General features: G+C 39.8%; 1 protein-coding gene across 3 annotated transcripts in view; it reads right to left on the bottom strand.

Annotated features, from left to right (window-relative positions):
• sh3rf1 (SH3 domain containing ring finger 1) overlaps positions 1 to 24,359 on the bottom strand; it is a 190,733-nt gene that overhangs the window by 115,485 nt on the left and 50,889 nt on the right. Inside the window, exon 2 of one of the 3 annotated variants that reach the window (XM_059974117.1) lies at positions 14,171 to 14,316. The exons of the other annotated variants lie outside the window; for them this stretch is intronic. Within the exon in view, the coding sequence (XP_059830100.1) occupies positions 14,171 to 14,191 (21 nt within the window). The 5' untranslated portion in view covers positions 14,192 to 14,316. The remainder of the gene's footprint in view (positions 1 to 14,170; positions 14,317 to 24,359) is intronic. 3 annotated transcript variants of the gene reach the window in all.

Here is a 24,359-nt window from a genome sequence, read left to right as displayed (position 1 = left end):
TGTACATACATGCCATTTGTGCATATGACAATAAACTCAATTCTGACTTTCATAGTCAAAGTTCAATTCCAAAGTTAACAAATTACTAAACTTAGGTGCAGTAAATAGTCAAGAAGACACACCAATCAGACTTTGAAGACAAAGCAGAAATCCAATGCAAGCAAGCGTGAGATAGAAGATTTTGAAAGGATGAACAAATTAGATCAAAACAAGCAGAACGGCACAACTTCAAAAGGAACATGTGAACAGCTGGGGAGATTTCTGTCTGAGTATTTCAAAGTATCAAGGATAGGTTAACTAAACAGTTAATAAACCATATGAGATCCTGTGCCTTTATTAAATACTGGCATAGGGGACAGAAGCCAGATTGTTTTGTTAAACCTTTAGTAAACACTACACTGCTGTGTCCACTTCTGGCCACTACAATTTGAAAAAGCTGTGATGGATTTAGGCAGCGTGCAAGGAGATTTACTAGAATGATTCCAGGGATGAAGAATTAGAAGTACTCGGATAGAACAGAAAAACCTTGGTTGTTCTGCTTACAGAAGCCAAGATGTCTTGACAGAAGCATTTAAATTCATGAATGATTTACACAGAGTAAATCAGGAACAACTGGGTTCAATAACAGAGTGGTTATTAAACACTCTCCAGACTTCTCTCAGCATTCAGACCCTCCACCAAGGGCACAGAGTGGATACATTTTGCGTCATCACATACGTGGAGACTCTGTGTTACAGAAGGGTTCAATTCCTAGAAAAAGTGATCTTGTAATAGTTTAATAATTTAGCAGAAACCCTCCTTTTCTCATCAAATTCCAAATTTATTTATTTATTTATAATTTATTGAGATGTAGTGCAGAATAGGTCCTTCCTGCCCTTCCTGCCACACCACCCACTAACCCCTGATTTAATCCAAGCCTAATCACGGGATAATTTATAATGAACAACTGGCCCTTGGACTTTCTGACTAACAGACCCCAATCTGTTGAGCGAGACAACCTCTCCTCCTCCACTCTCACTCTGAATACCGTCGTGCCTCAAGGCTGTGTGCTGAGCCCTCTTTTGTACGCCCTTTTCACCTATCACTGCGTTCCTGTACATGGTTCTAACTCCATAATCAAGTTTGCAGATGACACCACGGTGGTTGACCTGATCAGGGGGGATGATAAGACGGCCTACAGGGATGAGGTCCAGTGCCTGGCCACGTGGTGTGCCGACAATAACCTGGCCCTTAACACCCAGAAGACCAAGGAGATCATTGTGGACTTCAGGCATGCTAGGAGCCACACTCACGTCCCCATCTACATCAACGGAGCTGTAGTGGAGCGTGTATCAAGCTTCAAATTCCTGGGTGTCTACATTTCCGAGGATCTCACCTGAGCTCCTCCATCCTGATTAAAGAGGTACAACGTCGCCTTTATTTCCTGCAGAGCATCAGGAAAGCTCACCTCTGTCCCAGGATACTGACAGACTTTTACCGCTGTACCATTGAGAGCATACTCACCAACTGCATCTCAGTATGGTATGGCAATTGTCCCGTATCGGACCACAAAGCACTCCAGCAGGTGGTGAAAACTGCCCAGCAGCCCATCATTGAGAACATTTACCATAAACGCTGCCTGGGCAGGGCGAAAAGCATTATCAAGGATGCATCTCACCCTCCTCCCATCCAGTAGGCACTACAGAAGCCTCTGTTCCTGCACCAGTAGGCACAGGAAGAGCTTCTTCCCTGAGGCCGTGACCCTGCTGAACCTCACATCACAGCGTTAAGCATATTGCACCCATATTGTACTGTCTCAGTACTTTTATGTTTGTGTGCTGTAGCACTTACTTTTTATTCACAGTTATTTTGTAAATAACACTATTCTTTTGTATTTCTGGTTAGATGCTAATTACATTTCACTGGCTTTGTATCTGTACTCGGCACAACGACAATAAAGTTGAATCTAATCTAATCTAACCTACCAACCGTTACATTGGTATGTTGTAAGAATAAAAAGCCAAGAAGAAAAACAACAAAGTTGTGGTCATCCTATACAAGCTTGACAGATAAAGAAGTCACCCAAGTCATGTGGCATGACACCGACTGCACAGAAACTTCTAGAAAAACAGAACAAGCAACATTACAATGACTGAAAAATCACTGCAAATGTACCACAATTGCACACATATAGGTGATTATATAAAAATAAAAGCAACTATGGAGGAAGTTAAACTATAAGTAACAACTTTAAACTCTCAGTAACATTGGATTAGTTAAGTGTTTAGAAAGTGGAAGTTTAGAAGTGCAGTGAAAAGAGGAGGGAGTTGAGGATCAGGCAGTGTGGAATCATTTCAGGGTGTAATGGGTTAGTGTAAGTGGACTGACTTGGTGAACACTGAGGGATTACTTCAAGAACTACTGCAGCTCCTCATAATGCACAGCATCAGAATAAATATCTCACAGATGAAGACTGCTATACTCCAAGTCATCTGTTCATTTATCCTTGGATGACAGTATGGCAAACAAGGGACTCAGCTGTGCACAGCAAATCCAGTCAACACATTGACACATATCCAAATCTTATTGACCCACATTATTGAGCAACTAAAAATAAAAGTTAACTAAATTTCTTTTCTTTCAGTTAGTCCTGATGAAGGGTCTTGGCCCAAAACGTCGACTGTACTTCTTCCTATAGATGCTGCCTGGCCTGCTGTGTTCCACCAGCATTCTGTGTGTGTTGTATGAATTTCCAGTATCTGCAGATTTCCTCATGTTTGCGTTAACTATATTTGTTGTTTCTTACATATTTTCTATTTCCCCTCCACCACATAAATTCCATAGCAGCGTATTTTATTCTGTGCCTTAACTTTTTTGAGTAGTAAATTGAGAATTCCATCAGGGTATATTTTTATTAACCTAAGCGCTATAATGCAGGATTAACATCAATAATTTGAAATAGACAAGATGTAAGGGGTCCACTTCCTCTTCCAAGTTACACTGACCTAACTGGAGATATATCCCATACAGATAGAATTTAACTCTGACAAATGTGAGATGTTACATTTTGGGTCAGTTAAACTAGAGCAGGACTTACACAATAAATGATAAGGCACTGGAGAATATCGTAGAACAAAAACTTGTTGTTACAAGTACATAGTTCTCTGAAACCGTACAAGTTGTTACTAGGACCACAACTGCTGTACTATGTGCAGTTCTGTTTTCCTAGCCTCAGGAAGAATCGAAGAGAATGCAGAAAAGATTCACATGGATGTTACAGGGATTAGAGGGCTTGAAATAAAAGGAGAGGCTAAAGAGGCTGTTTTCCTTGGAGCATAGGAGGCTGAGAGGTGACCTTACAGAGGAATAATAAATCATGCAAGGCATAGTAAGTCAGATGACCTTAGTCTTTTTTTCCAAGGTAGGGAAGTCTTAAACTGGAAGACATAGATTTAAGATGAGAGAGTAAAAGTTCATCAGCAGCCCGAAGGGCAACATTTTCACACAGAAAATGGTCAGTATATGGAACAACTTGCCAGAGGAAACTGTAGGAAGTAAGAACAATTGCAAAATTTAGGCAGGAACATGAATAGCAAAGGTTTCAGTTTGCTGGTGAAACTCAACAGATCAAGCATTATCTATGAAAAGGGTTGAAGGGTTGATGTTTCGGGCTGAGACCCATCAGGACTGGAAAGGAAAGGGGCAAAAGCCAAAATAAGAAGTTGGGGGTGAGGTGGAATTAGTACAAGCTAGAAGGTGATTGGTTAAACCATGTGAGAGGGGAGGCTATGAAGCAAATAGTCAGGAGGTGATACATGGAAGAAGTAAAGGGCTGAAGAAGAAGGAATCTGATAGGAGAGGAGAGTGGACCATGGGAGACAAAGATGGGAGCTGACAGGCAGGAAGAAGAGGAGAAGGGATAATAAGGGAATTAGAATGGAGATTGGAAAAAGAGAGAAAAAGAGGCTTAGATTTAGTTATGGGCCAAATGCAGGGTATAGGCACCAGCTTGGAGAGACATGTCAGTCAGCATGGAGGAGGGCTAAAGGGCCACTTTCATGCTGTCTAATTCTACCTCCATGCCTGCATTGCTGTAGGTTTCAAACAGAAGGAACCACTCACCCCACAGCAGTGTGCACTACATTACATACTATAGCAAGCCACGCCAATATGATCCACATAAAATGATGCATATAACATTCTGCAGTACAAAAGAATCAACCCCAAAATGTTAAACCTTTTTTCTTTTCCCAAAATGCTGTATAATGAGTACTTCCAATATATTGTCTTTTTATAAAGTCATTATCACTTGTTTTCAATCAATAATAACAGATATTCCAGTAAACTATCTACAATGTCCTGATTAGATGTTTGGTAACACATTTATCCTGTTCCCACAGAGCTTTGACCATATTGCACCATTCACAATCCATTCTTAAACTTCAGATGCTTTGAAGATGTGAAATATTTCACAACACAAGAAGTACAAGCATGTGTGTTTGTAACCATTGGCTACAGAAACATCTAACCATCAGGCAAAACATCAATATCAGCTGACAGACAACACTTCAAGTTGAGCACAGAGCACAAACAGTAATAAAAGCAGTAAATACCAGAAACACTAACCAAGCTGGTAGGCTCTGGAAAGAGTAACAGTTAATGCTTCAGGCTGCATACCTTCCATTGTCATTTTCCATTTTTATTCCTGATCTTCAGCATCTGCAATTTCTTGATTGTCAATTATTGTAAACTGCACATTTGATCAATTGAACCTGACATCACACACTGTGACCTGGATCCATGTTAATTACAGAGTGCATTTAAAACAGGGTCAACAAGAAACTAAATAAATCAAACCTGAAGGAGAATAAACAGCAGGGTATGGGGTTTCCAGCAATTTCATGAGCAGATTGTCAGAAGGTCAATTCCTAAATATTTCTTTATAAATCAAAGCCTATGTTGAAACTTTCAACATTAACTACGTCTTTGCTTTCCACAATGAAACCCTACTGTCAAAAGAAATTTATTGCTACAATAAACCAGTCAATATCAAGAAACTTTATTAACTTAACATCAACTTTCTTCTCCAGGACATAGTTTAATGAAAGCTTGAGATACTTTCCTTGTAATATAATTTATGGTGCATCTTTTATTTGTGGGTGAATGGATTTTAAGATTCAGATTTCAAACAGATAAAGTCATATCTGCCTCTTTTATAGGCTGCCTTAATGAGTTTTATTGCCAGTCTAACTCATGGTTAGCACTGCTGACATGAAAATAATGCCTCAAGCAGGTCTACAAACAGCCGCCTTGTTGTTTGCATAAACAAAAAGGTCACATATACCAAGGCTGGGAAGGATGGAGATCAGTGGAAGGAACAGCATAAATCCAGGACAGCAACACAAGAGACTGCAGAATGTGGAGCAACACACAAGATGTTAGGGGAACTCAGCGGATCAGACAGCATCCACGGAGAGAAATGGACCGTCAATGTTTTTGGTTGAGACCCGCCACCTGTATTGTAATTAGACTCAACAAGAGGTAGGGATCAGGTTAGGCCTGATATGAAAACATCTCACATCTTGTCAACAAATACCCCTCAGACTTAACAGATCCAAACAAATTCAATAAAATAAATATATAGTATAAACACAACAAATCACTCATGAAGGAAAATAAAATCTGAAATATTAAGTGAAAATACTTGAAACTCTCAGGTTAAGCAGTAGCTGTGAAGAAGAATACAGAGTTAATATTTCATGTTTAAAAACCCTTATCAGAATGATGATAAGAGAAAAGCTAGTAACTCAAGTAATAATGGACCTGTTGTATTCTCCTAGAAGCAGAAGACCATCTTATGCCTGGGTTTAACAGCAAAGACATCATAGTATATCAAAATGAAATTTCAACCCCGATCCAATGAAATTTCAGCCTAAATCTCATGCTATGGCAGTAATACATGAAATGTAACAGACTGAATGCGGCCCAATAGGGAATAAACTATTTATACACCAAAAAAGACAAGTCTATTAAAATGTGTCTTGTTTTTAAAAAATTACCATGGATTAGTACATATAGAAATACTATTATAGGTGGCAACACATGATCCTATCAATGCTATTCTTCCTAAAACCCTGTAAATTACATATAGTTTCAGTAGCTTGTCGCATGTTGTACATTTCAGTAGGTTACATTATTGTGAATATATACTTAGCAGCAAACTTTCATAGGGTGCTTTTCTCAAATCAGAGGCCACAACTGATGTGATTATATTTGTCTCACAGCCTGCCAGTGAACAATTTCAGAACTGGGCTGCATTAGTAACTTGCGATTTGAGTGCCCTAGCTTCTCTATAGTTTCACCTTGACGTACAAACCCCAACTCCAGAAAAGTTGGGATATTTTCCAAAATGCAATAAAAACAAAAATCTGTGGTATTTTAATTCATGTGAACCTTTATTTAACTGACAAAAGTACAAAGAAAAGATTTTCAATAGTTTTACTGACCAACTTAATTGTATTTTTGTAAATATACACAAAATTAGAATTTGAATACTGCAACACACCCAACAAAAGTTGGGACAGAGGCATGTTTATCATTGTGTTACGTCACCTTTCCTTTTAATAACACTTTTTAACTGTTTTGGAACTGAGGATACGAATTGTAGTAGATTTGCAATAGGAAATTTTGTCCATTCTTGCTTGATATAAGATTTTAGCTGCTCAACAGTCCGTGGTCTCCATTGTCTGATTCTCCTCTTCATGATGTCCCATACATTTTCAATATGAGATAAATCTGTCAAGCACATGCACTCTGTGTCTACAAAGCCACGCTGTTGTAGCCCGTGCAGAATGTGGTCTGGTATTGTCCTGCTGAAATAAGCATGGACGTCCCGAGAAGAAACGTTGCCTTGATGGCAACATATGTCTCTCTAAAATCCTAATATACGCCTCAGAGTCAATGGTACCTTCAGATACATGCAACTCACCCATGCCGTGGGCACTGATGCACCCACATACCATCACAGATGCTGGCTTTTGCACCTTTCGCTGTTAACAATCAGGATGGCCGTTTTCATTTTTGCCACGGAGAACTCGATGCCCGTTTTTTTCTGAAAACTAGCTGAAATGTGGACTCATCTGACCACAGCACATGATTCCACAGTCTTTCGGACCATCTGAGATGAGCTCAGGCTCAGAGAACTCATCGGCTTTCTGCATAAAGTTGACGTATGGCTTCCTCCTTGTGTAATACAGATTCAAGTTGCATTTCTGGATGCAGCGATGGACTGTGTTAAGTGACAATGGTTTTCCGAAATACTCCCAAGCCCAGGTGGCTATAATTGTCACAGTAGCATGACGGTTTCTTAGGCAGTGCCGCCTGAAAGCTCGAAGATCACGCGCATTCAACAGTGGTTTCTGACCTTGCCCTTTACGTACTGAGATGTGTCTGAATTCTCTGAATCTTTTCACAATATTATGTACTGTAGATGTTGAAAGACCTAAATTCTCTGCAATCTTGTGTTGGGAAATGTTCCTTGTGAACTGACCAACAATTCTCTCACGAATTTTGGCACAAAGGGGTGAGCCACGACCCATCCTTGCTTGCAAAGACTGAGCCTTTGATGGACACTACTTTTATACCCAGTCATGATACATCACCTGCTACCAATTAGCCTGCTTAATGTGGAGTCTTCCAAAACGGTGTTACTTGAATATTCTGTGCACTTTTCCATCTTATTTTAACTCTGTCCGAACTTTTGTTGAGTTTTGTTGCAGCCATCAAATTCTAAATTTGTGTATATTTACAAAATACAATTAAGCTGGTCAGTAAAACTATTGAAAATCTTTTCTTTGTACTTTGTCAGTTAAATAAAGGTTCACGTGAACTAACATATCACAGATTTTTGTTGTTATTGCATTTTGGAAAATATCCCAACTTTTCTGGAAATGGGGTTTGTAATTCAATATGCTTTCTTTGTGATATTAACCATATTTTCAATTGCAAAATTAGTTCAAGATGAAACCGGCAGGCCAGGCAATATCTATTGAAAAGAGTACAGTTGACGTTTCCGGCCGAGACCTTAAGCAAGACTAGAGACTTTCCATAGTTTTCTCCAGTCCTGCTAAAGGGTCTTGGCCTGAAACGTCGACTGTACTCTTTTCTATAGATGCTGCCTGGCCTGCTGAGTTCCTCCAGCATCTTGTGTGTGCTGCTTGGACTTCCAGCATCTGCTGAATTTCTCTTGTTCAAGATGAAACCGCCTTGTCTTTGGATAACCATTTTCTTGCATAACATACAGTATAATTGGATTAAGTTCTTGACAAAGCACACCCAAGGATAAAGTTTCAATGTTGTCAGGGAGGAGGTGCAGGAACCTGCAAATACACATTTAGCAATTTAGAAGCAGTTTCTTCCCCTCCACCAACTGATTTCCAAATAGACCACAAACTCATGAACACTACCTCACTTTTTGTTTTCGTTTTGCACTACTGACTTTTTTTTACCTATTTCTTATTATACCTTATAGGAATATCTTCATATATATTGCACTATACTTCTGTTGCAAAACAGCAAATCACACAACATATATCAGTGTTAACAATAAATCTGGTTCTGTATTCTAATGTCAAGAGTTAGCATTACTAAGTGAACCTTCTAAAGCTCTTGATGTTACCTACAATACAGCTGAATATTATAACCATGGTAGCACAGTGGTTAGCACAATGCTTTACAGTCAGGCAACCCAGGTTCAATTCCCACTGTTGCCTGCAAGGAGTATGTACGTATTCCCTGGGACTACATGGGTTTCCTCCGGGCGCTCTGGTTTCTTCCCACAGACCAAAGGCATACTGGTTACAAGGTTAACTGTACGTTGTCCCATGAATAGGCTAGGATTAAACCCAGGGATTGCTGGGCGGTGTGCCCATGCTGTATTTCAATAAATAAATAAAATATATTAGAAGTTATACACGTGCCATTCTTTGCATAGCAGTCAATGCACCGATAGATTTTATTTTAATAAGGGCATCAAAGATTATAAAGGGAGAAGTCAACAGATGGGGTTAAGAGGGGAAAAAATTCAGCCAGAATCAAATGGGGGAGCAGACTTGATGGGGCAAATGACCTGGTTCTGTTCTAATGTCTTATGGTCTTAAATGAAACGAGTAATAAATCTCCATAGCCAACATGTGTGTAACCAGGTCTTCACACTGTGCCCTCTGCCATATTGACACATCACAGAAAGGTAGCATCCATCAAGGGTCCCCACCATCCAGGCCATGCTCTCTTCTCACTGCTGCCATCGAGGTGGTGGTACAGGAACCTCAGGACTCCCACCACCACGTTTAGGAACAGTTATTACCCCTCAACCATCAGGTTCTTGAACCAGTGTGGATACCTTTACTTACTTCATCACTGAACTGCTCCCAAACCTATAGACTCACTTTCAAGGACTCTTCATCTCATGTTCTCAATATTTATTGTTTTTTCCCTATTTGTATTTACACATTGGTTTTCTGTCCCTCTATCTTGAGTGGTTTTTCACTGATTCTATTGTATTTCTTTCTATTTACTTTGAATACCCACAAGAAAAGTACTCCCATGGTCATATATGGCGGCACATATACACTTGGATAATAAATTTCTTTTGAACTTTGAATTTACATTGTTTCCCTTTGTGCACTGGCACAATTCAGCATGACCTTATAATGATATCCATCCCCTACAGATAGATCTTCCTCAATACTGCTATTCAACAATGAGATTTTTTTGGACTGCAGGGGAAAGTGCAAAGTCTTTCAGATTAATGATTCCAGGGTGAAACATTTATCAAGCTCTGACACATTGTAACCGGTATCACTCTCATCACTAGCAACACCAAAATAACTCTCCTGAAGCACAACAGACAACAGCGATGAATCATCTCAAATTTAGGAAAAAATAAATTCCATGGGCGGTTCTCAGGTCTTGGCACCGCAGAAAAATAAATGCTTGCTCACATTGGTTGAGATAAACATTATTACTAATCCAGTGATTGTTTGTCAGCAGGAACACAACTCAAATCCAGACAGGCAGCCATTGCACATAATTTCACAGAAAACATTGCCATCGCTCACCTAATTTCAAACTCACAAAGTAAAATGTGTCCTAAGAAGTGGACCTAGCAACCTAATTTCTGCATTGTTATTGCCTTAATCTACATTACTATTGTTCTAAACACAAGAGGTTCTGCATATGCTGGAAATCCAGGGTAATATAAGACAAAATGCTGGAAGAACTCATCAGGTCAGGCAGCATCTATGGAAAGGAATAAACAATTGGCATTTCAGGCCAAGAACCTTTATCAGGTTTGTAATGAAGAGTCTCAGCTCAAAACGTCGACTTATTATTGTTAATAGGTCAACGGCAGATGCAATCTCAATGGCTCTCCACGCGGCTTTTGACCACCTAGACAACACAAACACCTATGTCAGGAAGCTGGTCATAGACTATGACTCAGAATTTAATACTAGCATTCCCACAATCCTGATTGAGAAGTTGCACAACCTGGGCCTCTGCACCTTCCTCTGCAATTGTATCCTCGACTTTCTAACCAGAATACCACAATCTGTGCGGATTGGTGATAACATCTCCTCCTCACTGATGATCAATACAGGTGCACCTCAGGGGTGTGTGCTTAGCCCATTACTCTACTCTCTCTATACTCATGGACTGTGTGGCTAGGCACAGCTCAAATGCCATGTATAAATTTGCTGACAATACAACCATTGTTGGTAGAATCTCAGGTGGTGACAAGAGGGTGTATAGGAGTGAGATATGCCAACTAGTGGAGTGGTGTCACAGCAACAACCTGGAACTCAACGCCAGTAAGATGAAAGAGCTGACTGGACTTCAGGAAGGGTAAGACAAAGGAACACGTACCAAATCAAGTTCCTGGGTGTCAAGATCTCTGAGGATATTGATGCAGTTATAAAAAAGGCTATACTTTATTAGGAGTTTGAAGAGATTTAGTATGTCAACAAATACACTCAAAAACTTCTATAGATATACCGTAGACAGCATTCTGACAGACTGCATCACTGTCTGGTCTGTGGGTGGGGGCTACTGCGCTGAACCAAAGGAAGCTGCAGAGGGTTGTAAATTTAGTCAGATTCATCGTGGTACTAGCCTACAATGTATCCAGAACATCTTCAAGGAGCAGTGTCTCAGAAAGACAGCATCCATTATTAAGGACCTCCAGCACCCAGGGCATGCCCTTTTCTCACGGTTACCATCAGGTAGGAGGTACAGAAGCCTGAAGGCACACACTCAGCAATTCAGGAACAGTTTCTCCCCCTCTGCCATTCAATAATCATTGAATGGCAGAGGGGACATTACCTCACTTAACCCACTTTTTAAAAAATATATATTATTTCTGTTTTTTGCATGATTTTTAATCTATTCAATATATGCATACTGTATAAAACATACTGAATAGATTTACTTATTTATTATTTTATTTATTTTCTTCTATATTATGTATTACATTGAACTGTTGCTACTAAGTTAACAAATTTCATGTCACGTGCCAGCGATAATAAACCTGATTCTGATTTACCATATTATCAACACACTGTGTGATGATTTGATCCGTATGAACAGTATGCAAGACAAGCTTCTCACTGTATCTTGGTACATGTGATAATAAAAAAATGATACAATAAACAATAAAATTAGTGATTATATAAAGACTAAGTGAAAATCATTAATTTTTGATTCTATATGAAAGACCTACAGCTGCGGTTTATGTGAAGTTCTCTCATCACATTGCCAGTGAACTTATGCATGAGATCTAATACAAGCCAATAATTTAAAAGAAAATAGAAATGAACATCTAGGCAATTTTAAGGAGGTTATCAACTATACAAAGTTACAGAATGAAATGTCCCATCATTTTTCTCTAAATTGCCAAGAATTTTATAATATTTTATTTGCAGCATCTGGATATCACAGAGTTCAGGGTGAAGTGAGGAATATCAATAGTCTGATGCAGAATGGAGCAGTGTTCTCCTGTTATTTTCTTACATTCTTCAAATTTCAGTAGTCACTTCCCATTGAAGTGGGAGCTTGCTATTCAGGCAATGTTTGCCAGAGCTGTAAATGTAAGCCTGCGATTGTGAGAAGTGATGAATGGAAGTTTGCTTCTTTTTAAATAACCATTTTAATCAAATTAGCTATCCTACCAATATATCACAGTATCATAAAAGACATTTACCTATAAGTCTTCACAAGACTGTTTCAATTCATTCCTCCACAATATAAAAAGCATGAAGGTTGGAGAGTTTCTGATATTTTTTTCCATTAAACTATTGCCTAACAGGCAAATAAATATGGTCCCAGGATTGAAATCCTTTATTTGTGTTTACTCAAATACACCTGCAGGAAAACAATCTCATTTGCCTTAATAATCCTTTGTAACTGTGTGAAGAATGCCTGGAGTCTTGAAATCTCAGCAGCTGTAGCTGATGAAACATCATATGATTTAAGCTTTCTCTCTTTCTCTGACTGCAGCAGTAGATGTTGCTCTGTAGTGAACCACAACCATGCACATCTGTTAGCAAATCTGAGGAAAGGTATGAATTAATCAGGGATGCTAACAATGGATTTGTAAAAAGTTTTAGCCATTTTAAGTTTTCACATAAAATCACACAGGTACTTTCTCCCTCAGTTTGTGATCTGGGAACTCACCGTGCCCTTTCTTCCACGTCTGTGTAATGGGTCACTTTTCCTGAACACCATCACCAGATATAAACATTATCAGTATTTTATTTAGTTATGTAGAGATCTAACACAGAAAAGGCCTTTCTGGCCCAAGAGCTGCACTGCCCAGTTAACCGCCTATTTCACACTAGCCTAATCACAAGACAACTTACAATGACAAATTAACCTACTAACTGGTACATCTTTGGACTATGGGAGGAAACTGGAGCACTCAGAGGAAATCCATGCTGTTCACAGGGAGAACATATAGACTCCTTACAGACAGTGTCAGAATTGAACTCCGAACTCTGGAACGCGATGAGCAAAAACAGCATTGTGCTAAAACCTACACTACCGTGGCACCCACATACGGACTAAACATTTAAAACATGAATTTGATCAAATTACAGTTCATATGGTGCAGGGAAGTTGACAGCATAATAGGTTCCCTATTATTCAGTTCAACTGTATGAGGCACTGAACACACACACAATGAGCAAACATGAGGAAATCTGCAGATGCTGGAAATTCAAACAACACACACAAAAATGCTGGTGGAACACAGCAGGCCAGGCAGCATCTATAGGGAGAAGCACTGTCGACATTAACAACAACACACACAAAATGCTGGTGGAACACAGCAGGCCAGGCAGCATCTATAAGGAGAAGCACTGTTGATGTTTCGAGCCGAGACCCTTCATCAGGACTAACTGAAAGGAAAGATAGTAAGAGATTTGAAAGTAGTGGGGGGAGGGGGAAATGTGAAAGGATAGGAGAAGACCGGAGGGGGAGGGGTGAGCTAAGAGCTGGAAAGGTGATTGGTGAAAGGGATACAGAGTGGAGAAGGGAAAGGATCATGGGATGGGAGACCTCGGGAGAAAGAAAGGGGGAGGGGAGCACCAGAGGGAGATGGAGAACAGGCAGAGTGATGGGCAGAGAGAGAAAAAAAAACAAACAACAGAAATGTCAGGGATGGGGTAAGTAGGGGAGGAGGGGCATTAACCTAAGTTAGAGAAGTCAATGTTCATGCCATCAGGTTGGAGGCTACTCAGCTGGTATATAAGGTGTTGTTCCTCCAAACTGAGTGTGGCTTCATCTTGACAGTAGAGCAGGCCAAATCAGAATGGGTATGGGACGTGGAATCAAAATGCATGGCCACTGGGAGATCCTGCTTTCTCTGGCGGACCAAGCGTAGGTGTTCAGTGAAACATACAGAATGAGTGCTGCCACACGAAAACAGTATCCATCACCAAGGATTCCCCACCCCTACACCCCACCATTCAGGCCATGCTCTCTTCTCGCTACTATCATCGAGCAGGAGGTACACAGGAGCCTTAGGTCCCACATCAAGTTCAGGAATAGTTATTACCCCTCAACCATCAGACTCCTGAACTAGAGCAAATAATTTCACTCACTTCAACACAACTGATTCCACAGACTATGGACTTACTTTCAAGGACTTACAACTCATATTCTCAGTATTATTTATTTATTTGTATTTGCCCAGTTTGTCTTCTTTTGCACATTGGTTATTTGTCAGTCCTTCTGCGTAATTTTCATTGGTTATATTGTATTTCTTTGTTCTACTGTTCATGCCTGCAAGAAAATTAATACAAGGACATAAATTCACTTTGAACATTCACATACTGGACTATTAATTAACTCAATGGATCCCAAATCATACCTTAGGATATCAAACATTCTGGCAGAAAGCAAGTTCTCTAAAGCTTCAGAAATGGAACAGCCAACTCTAATGATCAAGTCTATGTGCAACTCCAAACAAAGGCAATAATAGCAGCCTCTCACAAATTCAAATTTAGAACAATCTGAATATGCTGCTGGATAGGCCTCCTTTATGACAGATTAACCTTGCAGAAATAGAGAGCTAAGCATTTTGGACTAGACTGTTCCATGAATCTGAACGACCTGCTGTTCAGTTCATCAACTTGGAATGGCTTTGTGAAAAGTCTACCTAACCTAACAATGTGATGCAAATTATAAAATAGGCCCTTCTCTGTTATTTGCTAAGAAAATAACAGAGAGAAAAAAACTCATTTCAATCTCATTTACTGCAGAACATTGTATAAGCCTGAAGGCCGTAGTAAGCGACAGAGAAGTAGAAACAGCGGCTTAGCTTGACTGATTTTTAAAATAATGAGGGGCTTACATAGACTTCACAGAGAAGATGTTGACATGCCTGTTTGTGGGGCGGGGAGAGAGGGGCAGGGGAGAGGAAAAGAGAAACTATTAAAAAGGGCAAAACAACCAAATCTATTTTATGTAGTTGTCTGTAATCAAAATGATCCTTCTGATAAAAAGGAACGTCATAGTATTTTAAAAACAGAATGTTTTCGAAACCTCAATTTGGTTAAAACAATGAAAATTCTCAAAATAAACTTGCCCAAACAAATTTGCAAGACATGCTACCACATGACATAAAGAAGCAAATACCACATACTCATTTCAAGGGAAGAGGAGTGAGGCAGTGGAAGAAAGGAGGATATGTTGAGTGCCTCATGGGAGATGTCTTACAATGCTGCATGAAGCACTTAGGCTGAATGAACTTTTACTATGCTAAAACTCTGCACGTTCGGTAGTTTATAAATCTTGCAGTTCGCAAGTATGTAAGAGATTCTGAGCCATGTACCTTACAGATGGCTATTTTAAGAAGGAAAAAAAAACTGATTATGAGACGGAATTGGAAGCACATCAGCTCTGGCAAGGTTTGCAGGCCATTACTACCAACAAAGTGAAACCTAACATCATAAATGGCAGTGATGCTCACTCCCAGATGAGCAAAATGCCTTGAAAGGGGCAATAAAACTACACCTGTGCGAATCCCTGAAGCATCTGGTGACTCTGTAATCTCAGTCTCAGAAGCTGATGTCAAAACATTTTTCATGAAAGTGTACCTGGTAGGGCTCTGAAAACTTGTGCCAACTAACTGGCGGGAGTATTCAAGGACGTCTTCAATTTCTCACTGCAGCAGTCAAAGGTTCCCATCTTCTTCAATAGGGTGACAATCATATCAGTGGCCAAGAACAGCAGGTTAAGCTGCCTTAACAACTACCACCCAGTTGCACTCACATCTACTGTGATGAAGTACAATGAGAGGTTCCTCATGGCTAGAATCAACTCCTGCCTAAGCAAGGACCTAGACTCGCTGGAATTTGCCTATCACCACAATACTTCTACATCAGATGTAATTTCACTGGCTCTCCACTCAGCCTCAGATCACCTGAACAATAGCAATACTGAAGTAGGGCTGCTGTTTATTAATTATAGCTCAGCATTCAATACAATCATACCCTCAGTGCTGATCAACAAGATCTAAAGCCGGGGCCTCTGTACCTCCCTCGACACCTGGAACCATGGCTTGCTCATCAGGAGACCACAGTCAGTGCAGATCAGAAATAACATCTCCTCCTTGCTGACAATCAACACTGGAGCACCTCAAGAATGGATGCTTAACCACCTGCTCTACTCTCTCTACACCCATGACTGTGTGGGTAGGCACAACTCAAACGTCATCTATAAATTTGCCAATGACACAACTATTGTTAGCAGAATATCAGATGGTAACAAGAAATATGATAGATCAACTGGTTGAGTGGTATTGCAACCTTACTCTCAACATCAGTAAGACCAAAGAACTGATTGTGGACTTCATGAAGGGGAACTCAAGGGAACACACACCAGTCCTCATCAAAGGATCAGCAGTGGAAAGGGTGAGCAGTTTCAAGTTCTTGGATGTCAACATCTCTGAAGATCTATCCCAGCCCCAACATATTGATGTAATTACAGAGAAGGTACACAGCAGCTATACTTCATTAGGAGTTGGAGGAATCTAGATACATCACCAAAAGACTCTTGCAAATGTCTGCAGATGTACTGCACCCTGGAGAGCTTTCCAACTCATTGCATCACCAACTAGTATAGAAGGGCCACTGCAAAAAAATAAATAAATCGAAAAAAGGTGCAGAAATTTGTCAGCTCAGCCAGCTCCATCATGGGCATTAGCCTCCCCAGTATCAAGAATATCTTCACAAGACAATGTCTAAAAAGGGTGACAACCATCCTTATGGACCCCCATCACCCTCTTCTCATTGCTACCGTCAAAGAGGAGCCAGAAGACATACACTCAACCTTTTAGGAATAGCTTCTTCCCCCCCGCCATCAGATTTCTGGACAATGAACCTATGTATACTATTATCTTTCACACTACTTAATCTATATATACACACAGTGGATTCCGGTTAATTGGGCAATCAGTTAATTGAGGCAGCACTTATTTGGGACAATGCTTAAAGAACAAAATCTAATCGAGAAAATAGCTGGGATTTCCTTTTTTATTTGGGACACTATACTACTTATTGTGGTATAGCATCAGTCGTGTATGCTTGCACAGTATGCTTAGACACTGCACAGTTCTTAAAGTGAACAGCTTTTAAACAGCACAGTCAAGTGTTTATGTTCAAAAAGCTGCGATTTTTGCCATTAATAGTTAGCTAGAAGTAAGCAGTAAGACAAGTCTGAACTGTTTTGTTCACTGTGGTTTTAAGCATTCAGCCTTGGAAATGACAGGAACAGCCATTAATGAAAATGAAACTATTTTGCTACATCAACAAGTTAGGCACAATGAAGAATGAGGGTATCGGCAAATACCTTGAATATTACCTTTCATCCACACTGAATACTCAGCTGTCACCTGTGGATGTAAGTAGCTGATTATGTGTAAGAGCAGCCAGCCACACCCTGCTTCAACAGGTGGGCTAAATCAGGTGAGGGTAGCTGGTGGGTTTCATATCCTGGTGAGATAGGGACATGCCTGACCTAGCATGTATACAGTGAGATCCGACAGCCAGGATGGTGGTTCCGCAATGTTCCATGGTGAGCACAGTAGTAGTCATGGTATCCACTGCAACCAAGAAAGACCTCAGTTGTTATGACTACTCGTACCACTGGCCCCAGACTTCTGAGATTGATAAAGTGGAAATGCCCCAATGCAATAGCTTTTCCAATTTGAAAACTGTTTCATACAGGTTTCCTGACTTTGCCAGATATGTTCTAATTTGTTCTGTATTTCATCTTTATTTGTTACTCAGTTAAACAGTAGTTTGTCTTTTTTATACCTTTATAATGATTTCCATGAAACTTTGGTTAATTGGGGTAGCTGCTTAACTGGGCCAAAATGTACTAGTCTTGATGTGTCCCAATTAACAGGAATCCATTATGTGCCTATGTATGTATATATCTATATGGTGTAGTGTGTGTATATGTATATTCGTATTTAATTGTAATTTATAGTTTTTTTCTTACATATTGCAATGTAGTGTTGCTGCAACATAATATATTTCACAACATATGCCAGTGATATTGAACCTGGTTCTAATTCATATCCAAGAGCTGGTTTTCAATAATTACAACTGCTTGCTGGCTGGGGCTGGCCTTAGAAACAGCAATCTCCTCAGCAACAAAATTCTAATACTTAAGGCTAACCAGGAACGTTAGTCGATCACGTGTTCATCTAAATAGTGCACACATTGAGATTATGCACACACGCACACACTTTAAAATATATTTACCACACAAAAGAGAGTTGGGATTTCGATGTATTTATGGTTGTGCAGTCTCCCAGGAGTTAAGGCATCAAATTTGGATCTCACGTCTTTATCATGCAGCTACTCCCAGCAATTAAATTTCAGAGCAGTGTTTCCTTCTGCCAGCTGAGAGTGCACATGACTAAGTAATGCCAATAAGATGCTGAGCAGCTGAAAGAGCCGGGGCTCTCCTGCTGTTTTCAACAATGGCCTTGCAGATGTACCTTGGAAGGAAGCAGCAAGCTGCAGACTGCAGCCTGTGATCTAGTAGAAACTGGTCCAATTTAAGACAGCTGTCACGCTGTCTTACTCCAGCCCACTGCTAGAAAGGAAACGTCTCTCCGATATATACTGTACTTTCAAAGTCATTCATCTGTGAAAGAACTAGACTTGCATGAATGTGAAAACTAACTCAGTGTTCTGTTAAAAATCTTTATTCTCCTATCCACACAAAAAAACCAATATTGTATCCAAGTTCCCCATTCGATTTCTAAAAATGTTGTGGCACCATCTAATGAAATTCAAAGCTTCAGATCCAGTTAGCAAGTAGATTCAATGCAATACAATCTAGGAAATTGCTGTAAACAAAGAGATGCTCCACAAATGAGAAACATTCAAGTCACACTTCATGCCATATTAAATACACAAACTGGGGAAGAGTGGGTGGGATGGAAGACTACAGACCAAGTGCTGATAAAGGCGGTTAATATGGGCGGCTGCTAGATGGCCAGTATGAACATTGTGTGCTAAAGGTCTCTTTCCATCCTGTATGATGGAGTATGCCTCCAGAGTGAACTTGCCCTTTACAACAACTTTGGTCTTTATGTTTTAATGAATTACCTGCTTGAAAATTGCAGTAAAGATTTAACCCTGTGATCATCTGCTCCGACTGAGGCATGCCCAGTAAAAGCTGAAGTAATTGCACAATGGAATCATACATCATAGAAAAGAGTTCATTCAGCCCACATTGTCCATGCCGGCACTCATCCCCTTTGCCCGCATTATCCCACTGCTCCTTTCCTTATCAAGTATATGTCCAATTGCCTTTTAAATGTTGTAACCGAGTCTGCCTATACCACTTTTCTGACACTTTGTTCAAGATAATGTCTACATGTATGTGTAAACACTGGCCCTTCAGATTTCCCTTACATATCCCATTTATCATAAACACAAGAGAGTGGTGGGTGTGTGGAATGCACTGCCAGTGAAGGTGGTAGAAGTGCATACAATAGGGTCTTTTAAGAGACTCTTAGATAGGTACATGGAGCTTATAAAAATAGAGGGCTATGCAGTAGGGAAATTCTAGGCAGCTTCTAGAGTAGGTTACATGGTGGACACAACATTGTGGGCTGAAGGGCCTATAGTGTGCTGTAGATTTTCCATGTTCTGGATTCTGCAGATGCTAGAAATCCAAAGGAACAAACACAAAACTCAGCAGGTTAGGCAGTGTTTATGGAGAGGATTTCTATGTCTATGGAGAGTGTCAATGTTTCAGGCCAAGACACTTCATCAGGGCAGCTTTCCCTTTCAACTCCTATGCTCCCTACGACTACCTAGTATTACATTACATAGAACACCTGAACATCAAAATATAAGGTGACACTCAAGTGTTACTTGATTTTAAACAGTATTCTGTCAGATGGGATGTTGAATCAAGGTCTCATGGCACTTTTTTTTTAAGGGAAACAACAGCTTGGATGATATTTGCCCCTTACTCAGTATCACTCAATCAAAATCCGTTGATTTGTGTGAGTTTGTTTGTATCTTTCGTTTCAATGTTAAAACCTGTCTAAATGTCAGAAGCAATTGCCTTGAGATAGCTTGAGAACATGAAAGGCTGTACAGAATATCTTTATTTCTTCAATATACTGTAAACTATGGTTCATTGTTATAGCTCAAGGATGCTGACGCAGTTGAATTTACCCAATCATCTGGCCAATGCTGCTTACAAGCAAAAGATAGATTAATTGGAGATCCAAGAGTGCAGATGCTTGAATCTTGAGCAACAAGCAATCTGCTGAAAGAACTTGACTGATCTAACAGCATCTGGGAGGAGAGGGGAGATGGCCAGATGCTGTTCAATTCACCAAGTTCCTCCAGCAGATTACTTGATGCTCCAGTCACTTGTATCTTCAATTCACCTGCTTTTTGCTGGCCAACAACATTGTCCAGACTATTGGGTGAGCATCCTCAGCTGCATCAGTTTCCTTGAACTATAACTATGGGTGCTATGGTAGCATAGTGGTTACCACAACACTATTACAGCTCAGGGTGTCGCAGTTCAGAGTTCATTCCCAGTGTCCTCTGTAAGGAGTCCGTATGTACTCCCCGTCGATGTATTGGGTATCTTATCTGGTTATTGTAAATTATCCCATAATTATATTAGGGTTAAATCAGGGTTGTCAGACACTGCTCAAAAGGCTGGAAAGGTCTACTCAGCACTGCATCACTAAATAAACAGTAAATAGCTAGATGAATAAATGGACAGATAGTCAGACACACAAGGAAAATAATGCCTGTATTTTGGTTGAAAATATTGATTTTGTCGTTCATAGGACTATATGTGCTGAACCCGCACCACATTAGCGAACAACCAGTACTGAATAATAGATATCTTTTGGTTTCAAATCCTTCGGGATGTTCAGAGAACACAAAATCATAGTTGCTTTACAGTGCCAGCGATCACTGATCAGGATTCGATTCCCACACAGCCTGTAATGAATTTGTATGTTCCAAGTGTTCCAGTTTCCTCCCATATTCCAAAGATACACAGTTAGGGTTAGTGAGTTGTGAGCATGCTACACTGGCGTCGGAAATGTGGTCACACTTACGGGCTGCCCCAGCATAATTCTCATTGATCTGCTTTGACATAAATGAATATTTCACTGTATGCTTTGATGTAGATAACAAATAAAGCTAATCTTTATATAATTCAAGCAACCTCTTCCCCACATTTTATGGCAACACAATTACTAAATTTAAAAGTAGCCATTCTGCCACATATTGCTTTTCATTGCCAGTGCAGCACTTTTCTCACTACCACCATCAAGCAGGAGGTACAGGAGCCTTAGGTCCTATACCTCCAGGTTCAGAAACAGTTATTACCCTCCGACCATCAGACTCCTGAACCAGAGTGGATAATTTCACTCACCTCAGTTCTGAACTGATTCCACAACCTAAAGACTCATTTTCAAGGACTCACATCCTTGGTATTACTTATTTATTTTATGTGCACAATTTGTCTTTTGCACATTGATTGTTTGTCATTTGTTTATGTATATTTTCCATAAATTATATTGTATGTCTTTATACTTGCAAGAAAATTAATCTCAAGTTAGTACATGGTGACATATACATACTTTGAATAAATTACTTCAACCGTGAATAAAGTTCAGAATCCAACCTAAATTTTATGTTTACATCAGATTTCTTCACGTTCACGAAAATCTACAAAACTAAAATTAGCGCACTCCAATCTCACTATATTCCTTTATAAATTTTCCCTTGCCAACTGACACCTCAAAATATGGGAGCTCTTTCCTTCAAATCCAGATCAAATGCACAGTTAACCAGCAGGTTTTCAGTTGAACGCTGTGCACAAATTAGTATCAACCAAATGAGTAATGTGGTCTGTTGCCAGATACAAACAGAGAACTCATTAAAAGCTGTTTGATTCAACAATCGCACACCTCCTCTTTTTACTTACATTTCCATCTGATTACTCGATCTTACAGAATCTACCTACTGAGCTGCCGCCAACATTTCACATTTTATGAATGCCGTACTCAAAATTACTTTGACATTCTAACAACCCTCCTCCATCTCACTGAGAAAAAAGGAAAAGCAAACACAAGGTCAATAAAACCAGTGTAAAAATAGAAAACATGAATAAGCTGGAAGAGAATAAGCTGTTCATCTCATCTCTCCTCTTGATCATTTCAGATGCAGATTCATTTATTTATCACATGTACATCAGAACATACAGTGAAATATGTCATTTGCATCAACAACCAGAACATTCTAAGGATGTACTGAGGGGCAGCCCACAGGTGTCGCTACACATTCTTGCATCAATATAGCACACCCACAATGCTTGGAAGAACAACAAAGAAGACAACAAGCAATAAAACACCACCAAAACAAGCTCCTTTCCTACCTTCCACCAACTCCTGGCACAGTAAGTCCTCCAACCTCACTACAGGCCACTAGGACTCTAGCAAACTCAGGTTTCAGTTGCCAGTGATTTTGCTCATAAGATATAGGAGCAGAATTAGGCCATCTGGCCATGGAGTCTGCTCCACCATTTCATCACAGCTGATCCATTTTCCCTCTCAGCCCCAACCTCCTGCCTAGTTGCCGTATCCTTTCATCCCTGACCTATCAAGAATCTAACAATCTCTTCCTTAAATATACTAAATTGGTCTCCACAGCCACCTGTGGTAACAAATTCACCACCCTCTGGCTATAGAAATTTCTCCTCATCTCCATTCTAAATGGACATCCTGTGGCGACCCACTTTCTGCGCAGGCAAACCGGCTCACAAATAGCCAGCGCACGGGGGGGGGAGACTTTGGTAATGCACCTCTGACGCCATTTCCGCCCGGAGGGGGTGGGCACTAGGGATTAAATGCCAGTGCCACGAAGTTTGAATAAACTAGTCTCGAAACGACTTACCGACTGCGTGTTGTTATTTCAGCACTGTGTGTAGCACATCGCTACAATCCCTCTCTTTTGAAGCCATAATCACTAGTGTAGTTAATAAAATATATTCTGCTAGCAAATCCTCATCATTATGAAAATCTTCATCAGATCAGTCTCTCTTCCAAAGAGAACAGTTTTTCAACTCATAATTCTAATCAATATTCATCACTACCTAATAACCACTGGACAAGAGCTTGTCAACACAGGCAAGGAGTATTGTTCTGTAGCCCCTAATCAAACAGGCAACATTCAAGGTCAAAATTCAAATGATAACAAAATAGACAAGTGTTAAGATAGATGACAGGAAACACAAGGTGGCCCAAGGACATCTCAATAGTGACAGCCTCTTGAACTGTAAGGGTGGGGAATGGAAAAATCATTGAGTAAAAAAGGTGGCAGGAAAATGGAGAAAACAATTCTGTTTAGTAGGCAACTTTGCAGGACCTCAGTCAAACTCAGCTGAAATTATATTGATGGTTCAAGCCAAAGAAAAAAAACGAAAGCCCAAATCCTCCAAAAAAAATTCTATGACCCTTCAAAGAAATCACTGCTAGTTTAAAGAGGTGCAAATAGCAAAAGCAATATATTGTATTGGAGATTACTTCCCAGTAGTGAACAATTTAAATCCAAGCAATTTCCACATACAATCCTTGAAAATAAGACATTGCTTGGTTTCTCTTTAAATCCTATTAAAATGTATTCCATACCCTTTCATAAAGCAACATTTCCAACCCAGCTTAATTTACTGTCTCTCAATCTCGAGGATGTTAAAATTGCAGCTGCGGTTCTGAAGATCCTTAGGGAAAAAAATCTATTTCCTCAGATCTTAAATCTGTTTCAATAATGCCACCATGACTAAAACTCTCATCTAATAGCTTTAAGTGTGAGGGTACACGCTTTATATGCACGTTTGGAATTGAATGAGATCACACCTATCAAAATTACATACATATATGAGATGACCGAGGATCACTGAGGCAAAAACTATTCCAATTTTTTTTGTACCACACACAAAATACTGGAGGAACTCAGCAAGTCAGACAGCATCTATTGAAGGGAATAAGCAGATGACATTTCAAGCCAATATCCTTTTTTTTTGCCATTCTTTGCAATTTCATCCCTAGCCTTGCAAAGGCATAGTCTAATAAGCTAGAAGCTCTCTTCCTCCATTTTCATCCACATTATTTTATCACAAATGATAAAGACCAAATAATATCATAAAGACTAAATGACACAAATCAATAATATCAAGGCAGCAGCAAAACTATACAGACTAGGAGGAAGTTCAAAGAAATACATATGAAAACTATCAAAAAATCCTTGATGGGTCAAGGTAAA

This window comes from Hypanus sabinus, chromosome 7 (genome assembly GCF_030144855.1).
Source record: "Hypanus sabinus isolate sHypSab1 chromosome 7, sHypSab1.hap1, whole genome shotgun sequence".
Classification (NCBI taxonomy): domain Eukaryota; kingdom Metazoa; phylum Chordata; class Chondrichthyes; order Myliobatiformes; family Dasyatidae; genus Hypanus; species Hypanus sabinus.
Note: the sequence above shows the minus strand (reverse complement) of the source record. Positions and strands in the feature narration are given on the sequence as shown.